The 16,637-nt window shown below is 49.7% G+C and overlaps 2 protein-coding genes and 1 long non-coding RNA gene across 21 annotated transcripts in view; 2 read left to right on the top strand and 1 right to left on the bottom strand.

Moving 5' to 3' along the window:
• Positions 1–2,905, top strand: part of MCM3AP (minichromosome maintenance complex component 3 associated protein) — a 57,139-nt gene extending 54,234 nt beyond the window's left edge. For 2 of the 4 annotated variants that reach the window (XR_011433047.1, XM_070252637.1), the window contains 2 exons: positions 1,343–1,493; positions 2,611–2,905. Coding sequence is in view for 2 of the 4 variants with exons in the window: in XM_070252637.1 (XP_070108738.1) it covers positions 1,343–1,493; positions 2,611–2,769 (310 nt within the window). In the remaining 2 variants the exon portion in view is untranslated. Of the gene's footprint in view, positions 1–1,342; positions 1,494–2,590 lie in introns of all 4 variants that reach the window. The other 2 variants (XR_011433048.1, XM_070252638.1) reach the window with 1 other exon arrangement.
• Positions 2,906–7,044: 4,139 nt separating this feature from the next.
• On the bottom strand, positions 7,045–8,425 carry LOC111770851 (uncharacterized). The gene is made up of 2 exons (XR_002804287.2): positions 7,912–8,425; positions 7,045–7,741 (listed from the first exon to the last, which is right to left on the bottom strand). It is a non-coding gene; the product is annotated as an uncharacterized lncRNA (long non-coding RNA).
• The window catches only part of LSS (lanosterol synthase), a 31,032-nt gene continuing 22,804 nt past the window's right edge, over positions 8,410–16,637 (top strand). For 6 of the 16 annotated variants that reach the window (XR_011433057.1, XR_011433055.1, XR_011433056.1 and 3 more), the window contains exons 1-6: positions 8,641–8,908; positions 9,401–9,566; positions 10,309–10,447; positions 12,768–12,876; positions 13,867–13,988; positions 15,458–15,554. Coding sequence is in view for 6 of the 16 variants with exons in the window: in XM_023630340.2 (XP_023486108.1) it covers positions 8,895–8,908; positions 9,401–9,566; positions 10,309–10,447; positions 12,768–12,876; positions 13,867–13,988; positions 15,458–15,554 (647 nt within the window). In the remaining 10 variants the exon portion in view is untranslated. Of the gene's footprint in view, positions 9,085–9,400; positions 9,567–10,308; positions 10,448–12,767; positions 12,877–13,866; positions 13,989–15,457; positions 15,555–16,637 lie in introns of all 16 variants that reach the window. The other 10 variants (XR_011433059.1, XR_011433061.1, XR_011433060.1 and 7 more) reach the window with 8 other exon arrangements.

Genomic DNA, 16,637 nt, shown 5'->3' with positions numbered 1-16,637 from the left:
TTTCCTCTGTGTCATCTGCACCCACTCCCCAGTGACTTCATCTGGTTTCATGGATTTTAAAATAACATCAAATTTATATCTCAAACCCTGAGTCCTCTGAGCTCCAGATTTGAATATCCTACTGCTTCCTTGAAATCTTCAGTAGCTATCTATTGGATGCCTGATAGCCATCTCAAAGCTAACATACCCCAAATCTAATTTCCAATTTCCCCCCAACCAGCCCCTCCTATGGTGGTCTTCCTCAGTTGATGGTGGCTCCATCCTTCTAGTGGCCCAGGCCAAATGCCTTGGAATCATCCTTCCACATCTGGTCCTATTGGCTCTATACAAACTATATTCAGAATCATACCACTTTTGCAGTAGTCTGTAGTCTAGTCTTGGCAGACCAAGTGTGAGCCTTTCAGGTGTGAGGCAGAGGTCATGTTACTCCTTTGCTCACAACCTTCTAGGGGCTTCCTCTTTCACCCCAAATCAAAGGCAAATTCCTTAGGAGGTGGGCAAGGCCCCCGTGTGATCTGCCTTCCATGTCCTTTACTGACCTCTGCTCCTCCCTCCAACATGCCAGGCCATGGTCAGCCAGGCCTTTGTGTTTGCTGCCCAGATATCTACTTCTCACGAGGCCCTCCTTGCCTGGCGCCCACCCCTCCCTGTCTACGTCTCTGCTTTGTCTTTCTCCTCTTGTCATGTGTTCTTTGTCCATCTCCCTTCACTAAAGTATAAGCTGCTTACAGCTGGGCCTTGTCTGTTTTATTTTAGTGCTGTATCCCTGGGACCTAGAATGGTGCCTAGCATTTCGTGGAGGCTTGATAAATATGTATTGGAAGAGTGAATGAATGTGTCATGATTTCTAAAAGTAGATTTTCCTAGGTCTATCATTTAAGCAGTTTGGATCAGATTGTTTTTCTTGAAAAGACAAGTGTATGGATGGACAGCTGTGGGTTGTTAGGTGGCAGTAGGATATTATTTTGAATTAATTTTAAACCATAAGCAGCAATCATACATTTGGATAATACATCAAGAGATAAGAATTAATTATAGATATATAAAACCAAAATAAGCCAAACGGAAAATAAACCAAATGAGAGAATTATAAGTAATGTTAAGTAACATGTAAAAGCAGTTGTCTTTGGATAAATGCCACCTTTATCATTAAATGTTAAATTGGGTTTATAAATTAAAGGGAAGATATTACATTTTTTAAAAAAGTAAAATTTCTGCTCCTCAGTTGATGTCATAATAGTTCTATCTTAGTAAAAAGCAAAGCTTTAAAAATTTTAAAGTGTATATAGGAGAGGAGTAAGTGATAGTTAAATTTTTGCTTCCTAATGCTCAAATATTTCAGGTTTGAAGATCAGCTTCAGCAGTGGTTGTCTGAAGACTCAGGAGGATTTACAGATTCAACTTCCTTACCCCTCTACCTTCCTCAAACTCTGGTGTCTCTGCCTCAAACTATCGAACCTGTGGTGAAAACATCTACAACTCCTAGCCCTCAGGTGAGAAGAGAGTACATTTGGCATTTTATTGAAATTAAAGGCTGAGAGAACAGTGGGGAAAAAGTAACATCTTGATTCATCATAGGATGTTATGATGACCAGTAAGTTATTAGCTTAAATTAGATCTTTTCTCAGACTTCATCTGTCACTGTCATAGTGGCCCAACTAATTCTGAGTTTTCTGCTTGTGAATTGAAGAATGGCATTCAAACATGCTTAAGAACTGAAAACGACCTATAACCATGGGCTTACATGCAGGAAGAGCACTGAGGAGAATAACAAAGGCTTCTCTTTATAGAGCACATGCTGTCGAAGGCTTTGCAACACCCAGATCTCTCTTTCTGGTATTAACTTTCCCTAAGGAAAATTAATGAATGAGGAGGGTAAGCTCACAGAAGTCAAGGGCCTCACTTAAGAGTATTCACCTGGTCAGTGGCAGAAGTGCTTTTCATAGCCAGACAAGACTGGCTCCAAAGCTCAAGGTCTTTCTACCTCACCCTCCTTCCTTCAGTGGTAAAGAAGCAAAAACAGAGTTTTAATCATTGATATATAATGCAAGACTGGTAAAAAGTATGCTCCTGAACTGGCCTTAGGAAGCCCTTCAATAGGGGAGAAAAGCAAATGAAGTTTGGCATTTATCACTTTGGCAAATACCTTAAAGATATTTGTACCTTTGACTTTAACAATTCCACCCTAAAGAAATTACTATACATTACAAAAAATACTGTATTTTTGTTCACTGTAGCTTTACTTAGACTGCATAAGAATGGAAATAAACCAAATATCTAAAGTGGGAGTCTGGTTAAGCAATTACAATACATATGATGGAATAGTTCTTAGCCCTTGACAATGATATTTTGTAAAAATGACTGCCATTGGAAGTTGTTCATGATAGAATCAGAAGAGAAACATTCCATGTGCAGATGATACCAGCTGTATGTGTATGTACTGGAAGATGCTGGGAGGATGTATGATAGATGCCAGGAGGAGGGTTTGTTGAGCCCCCCAGGCCCCAGACAAGGTTTCTAACATGAGCCAGATCTAGTGCTTTTACAGAGAATAGATCTTGGTTTATGGATATCCCAAAAATGTTTTTAGTTTCTTTTTTATTCAAATAGTATGAAAGGACAGGGGAGCAACTGCAGCTGTCAGAGGCAACAGGCACATCTCTGACCGAACGCCTGAAGCACCTGGAAAGGCTGATCCGGAGTTCAAGGGAAGAGGAGGTTGCCTCTGAGCTCCATCTCTCTGCACTGCTGGACATGGTGGACATTTGAGCTGCCGGACCTGAGTGAGGGAGAGTCTCTCCAGAAGATTTTCTGCTTTTACTCAAAATAATGTTATTCTCAGATGCTTGATGCACTGTTGGAAATGTGATTATTAATCATGCAAATAAACTATTTGAATGTCTAATGAGGTCTTTCCCAGTTTCCAGAATGAAAGGCTGTTTCCTCTTGTGTAACATCCTCGACATTCTTACCTGTTTTCACGATCTCCTCAGACTGTTACCCACCATCGTATGCTCTGAGGGAATTTGTAGCTCACACTTCTGTGTGTAACAAGTTGTCATTCATTGTCTCAGCAAAGTTGCAGTCCCTGATGTGCCAGATAGCAGTGATGCAGGGGATGAATAAGGTGCAGAAACCCTGCCCACCAGGCCTACCCAGCTCATATCCAAGTGAGCCAACAGATGTACTCAGCCAGTTATATAGGTACAAAGCTCTGAGAATGTGCACAGGGTATGTGCCTGGATTGGAAGCAAAGGGAGACAAGGGGATTGAGAGGAGAGAGCAGAATTCTGGATAGGAGTGCAGGGGTGTAGTTGGGGAAGTGTACTCAAAAGGATGTGATGAAAACCTGGAGATGCCAGTTTGGTAGTGTTGCCAAGTGAGGGCATAGACCAGACCACAGAGACCCTTGCTGCCTTATTCTGAGTGCTATGAGAATCAGCGGTTGGATGTTAGGCAGAGAAGTGAGTGGGTCACATTTTCTGTTATTAAAATGGCATGTGGGGAAGGTCAGCAAGACAAGGCAGGAATCTTGAGAGGGAGGTGCTGTAGCCGTCCAGGTGAAAGAGGAAGGGTATAATCCTGAGTTTGCTAGCAGTTGGTGTGGAAAGAAGGGACAAATTTGAGCCATATACAGAAAGAGGTATTAATAGACTTGACACTGAGTATGACCACCAATCTTAAATTAGCACTTGGCGTCTCCCTAGTATAATCCTATATCCCCTAGACTCTCCAACAGACTATTTCATAACTTCTCATCCTCTTCAAAACTCCAACATTCTTAGATAATGACCTTGCTTCTTATTTCTGTGAAAACAAAAGCACTAAGAACTTCATCCCACCACCATCACCAAATCTACTAGCCAATCCCTGCTTCCCCCAAACAAATATTCAACTCTTTTAGGGATTTCTTCACTGATTAACTTCATGTTTATCAATAAAGACTTAAATAATGCTATTTCTTAATCTTGATGTTAGGCATTGTTGATTTCCTACGATGGAAGAGGAGTTAGCTCTCTCATACTACCCTCTCTGCAACATCTATCACCCACACATACATATCTACATTTCCTCTCCTACTAGTCTCCCAAAACAGTTTAATATAATGTTGACTGAAATCTGCAGAGTTCAGTATGACTATATTAATACTGTTTGCTCTTGAGCCCTGTATTGGTTTATGATTACATTTCCTTTAGGTACAATTTTCAGTTTTTCCTGGAGTCAATTGCCTAGTTTTTTCATTTGTATGGTTTTCTGTGTTCCTATCACTACTTCACCCAAAACTCTCCGTCCTAGGTGTAAAGCTCCTAACACTGTCATGTGCTGCTCCACTTTCTTTTGGAGATGACCCTCTGGGAAACCTGTTTTTCTGCCTCAGCTTGAACATTTCCTGGATTCTGAGTCATTTATATTCGTCTTCCCTGGTTTGCTTTCTCTTTGATGGAGCCCATCTTCTAGCATCCTTCTGAGCTTGCACATCTAAAACGTCTTTATTTCTACCCTTATATTTGATTCATTGTTTGAATGGAAGTAGAATTCTAGATTGGAAACCATTCCCTGTGTTTTTATTTTTTGTTGCTGGAGGTTTTTAAGATCATTTCTATACCTGGTATTCTCAAATTTTTCAACAACATGCTTGATGTGTTGGTCTCCCTCCCCTACTCTCCTGCCCAATTTATTGTGCTTAGTACACAAAAAGCACTTAGTAATGCTTTCTTCCAGTAGTTATTGCTGTGTAACAAACTACCCCCAAGCCCAGACTACCCCAAATAGCTTAAATCTGGGAAGGATTCAGCTGGGCAGCTTTCTCTTGGGATCTCTCATGCAGTTGCAGTCAAGTATTCCCTGGGCTGCAGTCAACTGAGGGCTTGAGTAGGCTGGATGTCCAAGATAGCTCACTCACATGGCTGGCAGGTAATGTTGCCCTGTTGGCAGGGGACTCATCTGGGACTTTCAACCTGAGTAGCTATATATGACCTCTCCACATGGGTTGGCTTTCTCACAGCAAGGTGGCCTCAGGTGTCAGACTTCTTACAGGGCATCTCAGGGCTCCAAACACAAGTGCCCCAGTGAGCAAAACACAAGCCCAGTTTTGGAACTAGTGCAGGACCACTTCCACTGCATTGTATCAGTCACAAGCAGTTCACAGATTCAAGGGATGGGACATAGATCCCATTTCTCAATGGGGACGAAGGTTTAAGACCACATTGTAGAGGAGCACGTGAGATGGGAGGTGTTGCAGGCATCTTTGGAAAACAATCTGCTGTGCTTTTTCAACTTGGAAAATTATCCAATTCTGGGAATTTTTTGGAATTATTTAATATATTCTTCCTCTCCATTATTTCCCTTTGGAACTCCTAATATTCAGATGCCTGACCACCTGGATTGATCCTCTAATTTTCTTTTCTCTTCATTTTTTTTTACATCCTTTTTATCCAACTATCCTAAAATTTCTCTATCTTCCTATTCTAGTGACTTTTAAAGTCTGCCATATTTTTCATTTCTGAGTCTTTTTTCGTAATGTTTTCTATTTAGAGACTCCTGTTCATTCGTCCATTTATTCAGTATATCATTTTGGAGTATTTACTATATGCCAGGTATTATTCCAGGTGCTGAGGATACGGCAACAAATAAATTTCAGCCTTTGCTTGGCTTATATTTTAGACAGGCAGTAAACAAGATAAATATGCAAAATATTTGGTATGCTAGTTGGTGATAAACAGGGAGAAAAATAAGGCAGGGAGGGAAAGAGTGTGTCAGATGGTTCTTGTTTCATGGGTGCAAAAGCCTATTTCTGTGAGCACATGTTTTTGTCAAAAGTCCTCTTCCACACCTTATATCATCTCCATTTCTCAAAGTTTCCTGTTTCTGTGTGTTTTGCTGTCTTTTGTGGTAGAGGTTTTCCTTAAATGCTTGGCTTATGTTGACAGTGGGGCTCTGAGAAGCTTGTTGGAAGCTGTGTGTCAAGAATACAGCCTGCCAGCTTCTCTGCTTTTCCACTGGGTCCAAGTTGGCCAATGTGTGCAGGTCTTTTTTGGGGGCCTCTTGCTTCAGAGAAATCCTCCTACTGCCTGAAGCTATATGGCTGACTGGGAGAAGTGGGACTGGGCTCCTACAGGAGTATAAACTTTCACTCAAGTCCAGTGCTTTCAGTGGCCCTCAGCTATTGCCTTGTGCATGAATTCAACTGACTCAACTGCTGCAGGCTTCCACCAAAGTGGGGCAAAGGATCTATCATCACACTGCTCCTTATTCAACTTTCTACCAGTTCTTCCAGTTTCTACACCTTCCTGGGATTTGTTGGCAAGAATGGTCTCTTTATGGTTTCACCCCCACAAAAAGACTTCAGCTTTCTCTGGCTTGCTGAGTCAGTTATTACTTTACATTCCCAGGCTCTATAATCTTGTTGACCTTTCTGGTCTGACCTTACTGGTGCCTTCTCTCCCATTCTTTCCCTGTGAGTTTTTATCTCATTTATTAATTTATGTGAGTAGGGTTTGGGTGGGAAATGGAAGTCAACGCCTGTGCCATCTGACATGTTTAACTGGAAATTTCCCTTTAAAAAAAAAAAACCAACTCTGCCACGGGGCTTTTCTCATGTTTCCTGTGATTGCTCTTGTCAGTCACCAATAAATTGTCTTGCCACATCTAATCATCAATTCTCAGACCTCACTTTGCAATACTTCTAAAACCTCTGTACAGATCACCACGTCTTCACCTGGCTTCCCTGATTCCACAGTCCCTGGCTTCTTCTCCTCTCTCTGGCCACTCCTTCTCCTCTAGACTAGAAACAGTTGGTGCCCCAGGACTCATCCTGGAAACTCTTCTTGTTGGAATACTCACTCCTTAGTTGATCTCATCCAACTTTGTTTTCAAACATTACCTGAAAACAGATGGCTACCAAATTTCTCTCTCTAGCCTTGTCTTTTCTCCTGAATACCAGCCTACTCAGCACATCCACTTGAATGTCTTAACATGTCCCCAATCTAAGCTGAAATTTTCCCCCAAACCTTCCCTATTTCCGTAAATGTCACCATCACATGCTCAGTGGTCCAGGCCAAAAACCTGGGAGTCTTTTGTATCCAGTTTATTGAACAAGCTGGAACTGGTAGAGTGCAAGAAGAGAGAAGCATTCTTTTTTCTCATGAGTGCCTTTAGAAACTCTTATGTATGAATTCTCAGTTGGATTTTACAGGTTTTTCCTTCCTTCTTAGATAAAAAGGAGAGGGTTATTATTTTGCTCATAAAAAATCCAGTCCAATAAAATATCAAAACTCAAACTCTGCTCCAGTTGAAACTTCCTCCCTCCTTTAGCATGGTAAGACTCAGAGTTTGAGATGTCCATGTAGGGTGGAACCCTTATTCCCACTCTTTGTTTCCACATGGAGGGACTTTCCTGGAAGAAACTTCCAGCCTCTTTTCTACTCCCAGGGAAGTATGAAGTGGTGAATTTGGGAGAACAGACAGGGTCAAGTGTGCTCAGCCTCCTCTGGGCCAACTTTGTGGAGTCTGTAGGTTGATGGGCATCTCATCCGCACTTGGCTGACTGGTGCCTGGTGGGGCAGCTCTGTAGCCCAGAGGCTGCAGTTGTCCAGGTATGTTTGTCTGATTTAGGGGTTGATCAGCAGCTCTCTTGATTGCAGATCTAAGCCACATCCTCCTACTAGCTTTTATCTGTGGCAAGGCTGGTGTTTTGATATCCATTCATCTTAGTGATGTGTCGTCTTCACTCGTTTCTCAACTGGGACAGGAAGAGGCAAGTGTCCTTTCCTGACTATCTAAACCCCCGATATTCCACTAGCGGAAAGCCGTGTGTATCCCTTTTTTCTTTGCAGGCCCCGCGCTTTCCCCTCTGGCTTGCTGTTCACGGGCATGGGGTAGGACTCAAAGGATAGGCGCAGCAACACTCACCAGGCTTCCGAGGGGCACATGAGGAGACACTGGCGCCGTGGCGGGCTCCGGAGAAGCGCCTCTGGGCCTTCTTCCCCTCCACGTCCGCTGTTTCTCCAGTGGGACGCTCTCCGTTCTCCTCTCAGGCCCTGGTTTCTGCCGTACACGCCTGCGGGCGCTCTGGCCCCCCACCCCGCCATCCCTCCCCCGACCTCCACCCACCCCAGCTGTCCCTTTCAAGCTTGGTCACCCATTCTGCCTCCATCTTTCTCCCTCTCCCCTCTACTGTCAAGGCCTTCTACCTGTAATTTATTCTGGGTGCCCCGAATTCCAGAGACCCCCTGCGCAGCGGAGGCTCTCTGGGGCGCCTCTCGACGCCCTCGCTTGGCCCTCTCCCTCGCCTGGCCGCGGAGGCTCTCGGCGTCCGTGGTTCGTTAGGCCCTGGGGCCTCGGCCTCACCAGGCCCCTCCCATCGGCGAGGAGCCCAGTGCCCTCTGGCCCGTCGGCGTCCTCTCGGTCCCTCACCGTCTCTTCTCCTCCGAGAACCCGCCACTGGGCCGGGCCTCGCGGCGTCCATCTCCCCTCTCTCGCCCACCTCCAGCCGCAAGAGCGCGAGCTCCTCCCTCCTCCGGGCCTCCGCACTCGCCGCCACCTCTGCTTCAGGCGCGCCCGGGTCCCCCCTGTCCTCCGGACTCGGCGGACCCTCCTCACAGGGTCCCCGCCACGCTCTGGCCCTTCGCCTCAGGCGTCCCTCCGGGGCAGGCGCGCGCGGACTCCAGGCGTGACTGGCGGCTCCGCCCCCAGGCCAGGCCCCGCCCACGCCGCGCTGGGGTGTCGTGCGCTTCACCCCTGCGGTGGCCAGGAGCGCTCTGGGCCCACCCTACCGGCTTTCTGATTGGCTACGGGGGCATCGGCCCACCGCGCTCCTCCTGTCGGCCGAGCGCGGGCAGGCGAAGGAGAGCCGCAGCAGTGGGGTGTGGGCGTCAGAGAGCGCGGCGCCTGTCATGACAGAGGGCACGTGAGTCCCCGCGCCCCGGACCCCTGAGCGCCCCGGACCCCGAGGGGAGGGAGGGCGCGGGCGTGGGTTCTTCCAGCGAGGGGGCCGCGCCGCCCGCAGGCTGTGGAGACGGGGGCACAGCTGCCGTGTGGGGCGGTGAGGGAGCTCCGCGGATGCTTCGGGGCTGAGGAGAGCCGGTGCCAGTGCGGGTCCTGGTGGGGCAGGGGCGGGAGGACGGAGGTCGGGGGGCTGGGGTCTCCCCCCTGCGGGAGAAATGGTGGCGCAGGGGCTGGAGGCGGTGGGGGCTGGGGCAGGGGTCTCCCCCCTGCGGGAGAAATGGTGGGGCAGGGGCTGGAGGCGGCGGGGGCGGGGAGGTTTCCTTTTGCGTGGTGAGCGGCACGGCGGCCTGCTGGGAGGCTGTTGGAAGCAGGCGCTGAGGTCGTGGCCGCCTGTGGGCTCGGCCCTCTTAAGGGCAGGCGGCACGGCTCCTCACTGGAGCACGACCGTTTTCAGGTGTCTGCGGCGTCGGGGGGGACCCTATAAGACAGCGCCGGCCACCGACCTCAGCCGCTGGCGACTCAGCAACGAGAAGGGAAGGCAGACATGGACGTATTTTCAAGACGACGACCCTGGCCGAGCGCAGACTGGGCTGGAAGCGCACTTACTGGGACTGGATACTGTAAGCGGTCAATTCTGCTCGTCGCGGCCAGTGTCTGGGTGGCCACCAGAAACCCTCCAGCATCCCTTTTCCTTAGCCAGCAACCAGTCGGGAGCTCTCAAGAGCTGGCTGAGAAGGCCGGTTTCTTCCTTGTTAAAAAAGAAGAGAGCTGTCATCTGTGGCCTGTGTCACATGTCACCAATGCTGGTTCCCACAGTAATCCTTTGAGTTAAAGACAGAGCAGGAGTTGGATTGTTTCAGTCCCTTTATCACTAAGTTGTGTGTAAGGAACTGCTCTAGTTCTGTTTTTATTCAGGAAAAGCTTTTTGATCCAGTGAATTTCATATAAGGAATTCAGCTGGTCAGAGAGTGCAGTATAAATGGGGTCTCCCTGTTGAGCCCTGGCTGCCATTCGCTGTGCTGTCCCTTGGCCCCTTCCCGAGAGAGGCCTGAGTTCCAGGCCTGAGGCATCAGTGCCCCACCCCAAACTCTTGAGTGTGTGGTTTATTTATTTAAGATGTCTTGGAGAAGTTGTGAAGAAATTTGCAGATATGTGACTGGAAAGCAAAACCATGAGAATGTGGAATCCTTTTATTTTGCTGAGTTGGTAATACCATCATCAAAGAATTTCAGAGTTTTGATTGATACTGGTGAAACTTTTAACATAATTCAGATCCGTTATTTTGACCTGGGCTGTAGGTGATGAGGGCTCCTCTGGCTCGGCATAGACCCGCTCAGCTCTCCTCTCTTTTCTTCTTTGCAGGGGAGTTACTTTAAGGATTTGCCCAAAGCCCACACGGCCCGTGAGGGGGCTCTGAATGGGATGACGTTTTACATGGGGCTGCAGGCCAAGGATGGGCACTGGGCGGGTGACTACGGTGGCCCGCTCTTCCTCCTGCCAGGTAGGAGGGTGCTGCCCCGGCCTGTGGGCATGGCCACCCCAGGGCCTCCTTGGGGTCCTGGCCTGACCTGGTTCAGGCTCTTGGTGAACATCTGTGGTGTAAATGAGCAAGCAGGTGAAAACCCAGGCGCTCACATGGTAAAGGGCTGGGGAGGGTTGCCCTGTGCCTGAGTTGTCCTGGTCCTGGTCCTGGTGCTGGTGCTGGTGCTGAGGGATGGAGTGAAGCACAGCGATCCCTGTGACGAGGAGTGGCTCTTGAGTCCTAGTGCAGAATAGGGGCACTCCAGGTGGAGGGCCTAGCCTACGCAAAGGTGCTGGAGGTGGGCTGGGTGGTGGGTGGGGGTCTTGAAGTCCTCTGTGGGAGGCTGGGGAGAGGCCAGGCAGCTTGGGCGTGTGAACTCACCCTGAAGGGGTGGCAGGGGAGCTCAGCCAGGGAGCTCAGCCAGGGGAGCTGCGGGTTCAGGTTGGTGAATTGTAAGAGATGGCAATTGGGCCCCCTGGATACTTAACTGGTTTGGCTAGACAGGACTGTTTTGCATCCTGGAAGTGTTTCTCTAAAGAAATACTCAGCCTCATAACAGCAGATTCTTTCCCATGAGATTATGCCAGAGGACCCTTTTCTCTAGTGGGAGAAGCACTGGGAATCATCAAGCTCCTGTCTCTGCTTTGACTCCAAGCCCTGCTGCCTTCTGTACTGCACAGTGTGGTATCTTCCTGTTTACGGACCCATGTGCCTGTCCTTGGGGGCAAGTCATGGGGCTCTTTCGTCTCTTGGCCCCACCTGGAGCCTGCTGAGACTATTCTAAGGGGTCTTCACGGGGAGGCAGTGACATGGCATTGGTCTGCTCTGACCCTGGCCAACGTGACAGGATTTCACCGTGCCTTGGCTGCCTCATCTATGACATGGGGGTGATGAGAATCGGGTTCGGTTATATGTACACAGCACCAGACATATGGTAGGCACTTGGTCATTGGGCTGGCTGCTGCAGCTCTGGGCCTGGCCTACCGGGGTCCCTCCCTTGTTCAACTGCAGGTTGGGGCTTTTCCTCTCCCCTTTCTGGAGTCTGAACAGATTGTCTTTCTCAGGTTGACATTGGCCCGTTCGGGGTGTCATACCAGGGTTCTTCCATGGCTGGCTGAGATTTGATCAGTCTTTTTTTTTCATGCTTTAATTTGGAAGATGCTCTTGGGGGCCATGAATCTGTGTAGACAGTTCCCCATTGAGTGTGGCCCATGGGGCATTGACTATTCCCAGAGGTCTTTATGGAGTGGCAATGACACAGCATTGGCCTGCTCTGACCCTGGGCAAAGTGACAGGACCTCACCCTGCCTTGGCCACCACCTCATCTATGACATGGGGATGATGAGAATTGGGTTTGGTCATAGATGCACATACGTGCATCACTATGGTGAGCATGGACTCTGGGGTCCGACCCCCTGGGCTCCAGCCCCAGTCCCACCACTTAGGGCCTGTGCCTGTTACCTTGCCTGTGAAATGGGGAAGACGCTGGCTCTGCTTCCTGCCTGTGTGCTTCCCTGTCTTGAGAACATCATAACTGTTGTGGAAGAAGATAGGCTTGTTTTGGGATGGCTTGTTTTCTGTGAACCTCTGCAGCATCTCTGCACCTAGCTGCCCTTCTTCCAGGGCGTGTCTGCTGTGCAAGTGTCTCTATCGGGGCTCCTAATGCCTCTGAGCCAGAGTCAGGCATTTGTTCTACAGTGTGTTGTGGCCAGGGCCTGCCCTGAGACCCTCCTGTGCCAGGTGCCTTGGGCATGTGGCTGATGGAGCTGATGAGGGGTGAGGTGGAGTATAAGAGTCGGGGGGGAACCTGTGAGCACCATGCTCAGGAGGGCCTGGCTGGGAAGGGAAGGTTATAATATTTATTTTTATGTTGCAATATTGGATAATATTAATTGTTGTCCATCTCCCCCATTTGCAAAGTGACGTATGCTATTAAAAAATTTATAAAACAGAAAAGTATAAATATAAACAAGTCAGTGTCACCCCATGTAGGGGTGACCCTTTGGTGTTTCTTTTGTAGCAGGTGTGACAATATTGTGGGATCTTGGAGTGGCTGGGTGGGCTCTGCACGCCCTGTGTGGGGAGTGTCACATGTGCTGTTGCTACTGCTCGCTGGGGCCCTGTTCCCAAAGTCCTTGATGGGGCTTGGAGGAATAACCTTCCCAGGCTCGTTTCCATGGGAAGGAGACCCTCTGGGACAGCTCTCTGTTGAATGGAGTCTTCCTCAGGAGGAAAGGGGCCTGGGCTCAGCAGTGCTGAGTGCCTGCTCCCAGCAGGGAACATCTTTTCTGTCACACAGGCCTCCTGATCGTGTGCCACGTGGCACGCATCCCTCTGCCAGCTGGATATAGAGAAGAGATGGAACGGTACCTGCGGTCGGTGCAGCTCCCCGATGGTGGCTGGGGCCTGTGAGTCTGCCTGCCCCCGTGTCACTGCACATGTGTGCATGCATGTACACACGTGTTCTTATATAGGAGATGCACCTGTTGAGGCATTGGGGGAGAGCCTGACAGGAGGGAAGTGGGCTAGAGGCTCTGCTTAGGCTGGGCCTTGGTTTCCCCGGGTGTCTCAACAGGAGGCTGCTCATTTTCTGGACCGTGGTTTCAGTTGTAAATGGGTTTCGTGACTGGTTGAGAGACCCTTGAGACCCACATAGCACAGTGAAAACCATCTGGCTGTTGTCACTAAGGCAGAAGGAAGTTGTTCTAGACTTGGGTGGCAGCAGGTGGAGCTGGGGCTGGGCAGCCCTCCCTAGGTCTCAGCCTGCCTTTCTGTGATCTAACTCACCCTGGGAGCAGGGCCCTCCCTGAAGGTGGTCAACTGCCTGACCCACCCTGGTTGTGGGCTTTGGTGCTTCTTGTCCTACAACTAGGGTGGGGCCTCTCCTGGGTGGGCTAAATCCACACCAGAGGATGGCTAAGCCTCTGCTCGCTTCCTTGACAAGTTGGGCCTCTTGAGCTTGGGACCCCAGCTCTTTGGCCTGTGGGTGCCAGCTTGTCATGGCAGACTCGAGATCTCACCTGTGCCTTAGGACGGGCCCAGGGTCTTGCCTGCCCTGACACATTGCCTCTGTTTTTTGCTCTGTGCTGTAGTGATGAATTAGCTTTACTTAGTGGGGTCACTGCCTGGGGACTAGTTGTGTGGATTCAGGTGTGAAAGCAAGCAGAGGAGGCAAGCGGGTCCTGCACAGGCAGTTTTGGAACTGCTCAGCTGTTAAGAGAGGTACATGAACTCCTGTGGAGAATGGCTGTTCTGGATGTTTCTTGTGTTATCATGTTATGTCAGTGTAGGATGTTTTAGCATTCTTGATTTTCTGAGGAAATTTCACTGAAAGCATTGCTTGATTTCTTAGAAGTAAGGAAAGATGTCATTTTCTCACCCTGTCTCCACTCCCATAGGCATGTCGAGGACAAGTCCACAGTGTTTGGGACAGCGCTCAACTATGTGTCTCTGAGGATTCTAGGTGTCGGGCCTGATGATCCTGACATGGTACGAGCCCGGAACATTCTTCACAAGAAAGGTACACCCTGCACAGTATGTGCTAGATAAAGGGTCCATGTCCCCTCGCCATCTCTTGCAAATGAGAAATAAAAAGATGCCTCTCCACTTAAACCCTGGGCGAGACACGTGAGCAGGGAATTCATCAAAGCAGAAATAGATGGAAACCATCTAACCTTACCAGTAATTTTTTAAAAAGCAAATTAAGATAGCTCTATAATTCAGTTTGCTTCACAAATTGGCAAAGACATAAACAACACGCTACTATGTTGCCTGTGGGAGTATTCCTGGAGCGACCTTTCTGGAAGGCAACTTGGCCACATGAGAGTAGCCACACGAGAGTAGCAGGAGCCAGCAGAGCTCTGCTCGCACCCTCCACAGTTGCCCTCCTCTGTGCCCTGTGGAGCTTCTGGCAGGTGGCACCTCTCCCCTTGCCTGTAAGCTTTGAAGGAGGTGAATCACAGCCCTGGGGAGACTCCACAGTTCCTGCTGCTCTGAGTGCTTTCTCACTCACCTGCCTCTCGTGGATGTTCCTCGATCCAACCATCCGTCCTCCTGTCAGCTCCTTGAAGCCCCTTCCCACCTCAGGGCTCTTCATGTGCAGACATCCCACCTTTGTCTGCCTGGGACATGCCACCTTCCACCCTCCACCCCACTGCCTTGGGGAATTCCTACTTAGCCTTTACCTGGCACCTTTGATGTCACTTCCTCGGGAATCATTCCTGACCTCCCAGGCTGGATTAGGCCTCCTGGTGCACATTCTGATGCGACCCTGCATTCTTTTTCACACGTTTTGCTCTTGTAATGAATTCATCATTAGCTTCTGATCACCTTGGCCCGAATTCTCAAGGCTGCTTTCTGGTTTCTTGCCTGTGAAGGAGTGTGTTTGGGCCATACTTCCCTAGTAGCTTCATGAGTCTTTGACTTCCGCACACATGGGTTTGGGGTGAGGCCTCCTTGTGAAGCATGTCTAGGGCAGTGTTTCTGTGCTGGGACTGGTGCTGTTGGGGGTGGCTCCATCGTGGGACCACGAGTGTTGTCGACAGCCACGTTGGAGTCCAGACTGTCTGCTGAGTGGGGATACACAGTTCAGGGGCAGCTAGCTAGGCATGGCCCTGAGAGGGAGAAGGCCTAGTGTGTGCATGCTCACTTCCTCTCATCACCTCCAGGCCCATGTGGACGTGGGCTGCTGTGTGCCTCTGGGCCTCTCACTTTGCCAGGTAGCTGCCATCGTGTGGTCCTTCCTGGGGAGTAGGGGCTGCTAATGCCTCTCCTGGGTCTGGACACACTCGTTCTGGGGAAGCTGCCGGTTCCTCCCAGTGGCTGTGGAGTTGGGCAGTCTGAGCACCTCTGGAAGTTGCTTCTCACAGGGGGCTTGGAGGATTCTTAGCAGGATGCCTTCAGCTCATGCAAGAAGGGGCACACAGGATTCCCAAGGGGCTAGTTTTCACAGTTAGAGACGGATGCTATGGGCCTGTTTTCTCCCTGCAGGTGGTGCTGTGGGTATCCCCTCCTGGGGCAAGTTCTGGCTGGCTGTCCTGAACGTTTACAGCTGGGAAGGCCTCAACACCCTGTTCCCAGAGATGTGGTACGCTTGCCCCTCTACGGTTGATTTGGCGACTGGGTTGCCATTGTTTTACTGAGTGGAGTGAGGGAGCCCTGGGTCACTTGGCTGTTACACAGATGAGAGATGGTCTTTTCTGTGGAGTGGGCTGGTGTTAGGTTCCTGGTGGAGGCCCTGCTTGGCTGAGTCCTACGGATGGACAGAAGGGGTTCCCAGCTGGGCAGGAATTGGGGAGGCGCCATGGGCTTGAGCTGTGTGGCAGGTGGGTGGGGCCCCACAGGGCTGATTACAGAATCACTGGTGTGGGGAATGGGTGCCTAGATGACGTGCTTGCATCTTGTGATTACGGGCCTCTTGAGCATCTGTAGAAGCAGAGAAGAGAAGGTACTGAGCCCATGCCCCCTCAGCAGTGCAGCAGTCGGGGTATGCTGTGCTCTCTCACCTTCCCCTTATCAAAGTGAATCCCAGACATCACACTTCACCTGTGAACACTTCAGTGTGTATCTTTAAAAGATAAGAATCTTCTTTTTAACAGAACAACAATACTGTTTAAATATTCAGCAAAATCAACACTAATTCCTTATTGTCTGTTGCCTATAACCAGTGTCTTAACATTTTGTGAATATCTAATGAAAGCTGTGGACATCCAGGAGGCCCAGAAAATATTCATACACATATAAGTACCCCAGTGTCACCTTCAGGAGGTGAGACCCCTGGAACCATGATGGAGCTCAGGCAGAGCCCCTGCTTGCCCCCTGGAGCAGGGTCAGAGGGTCAGAGTCCCCCTAGGGAGCTGTCACGGAGGTTGGGGAGCCCTTGTGTTACAAGGTGACTTTGGTGGAGGAAAGGTGGTATGAGGTGAAGGGGCCATTCAGCAGATGACAGCAGGGTCTTGATGAAGGGGCCGAGGGCCAAGCCTCCACAGCCATGAGGTGGTGACAGAGGCAGAGGGATGGCGAGGTGAGATGGGGAGGCGGGACACTGTTACCAAGACTGACCCCTTGGGAAGAGGTGGAGGTTGGGTTATGGGGCCATTCCAGCATTCCTCACTGGTGAGCTTGCCGGCTGGACCGTGGACCTACCTGAGTGTAAGGGGCAGGCAGAGGA

The sequence above is a fragment of the Equus caballus genome, chromosome 26, assembly GCF_041296265.1.
Source record: "Equus caballus isolate H_3958 breed thoroughbred chromosome 26, TB-T2T, whole genome shotgun sequence".
Classification (NCBI taxonomy): domain Eukaryota; kingdom Metazoa; phylum Chordata; class Mammalia; order Perissodactyla; family Equidae; genus Equus; species Equus caballus.
The sequence above is the reverse complement of the archived record's forward strand: the minus strand, read 5'-3'. Positions and strand labels throughout refer to the sequence as shown.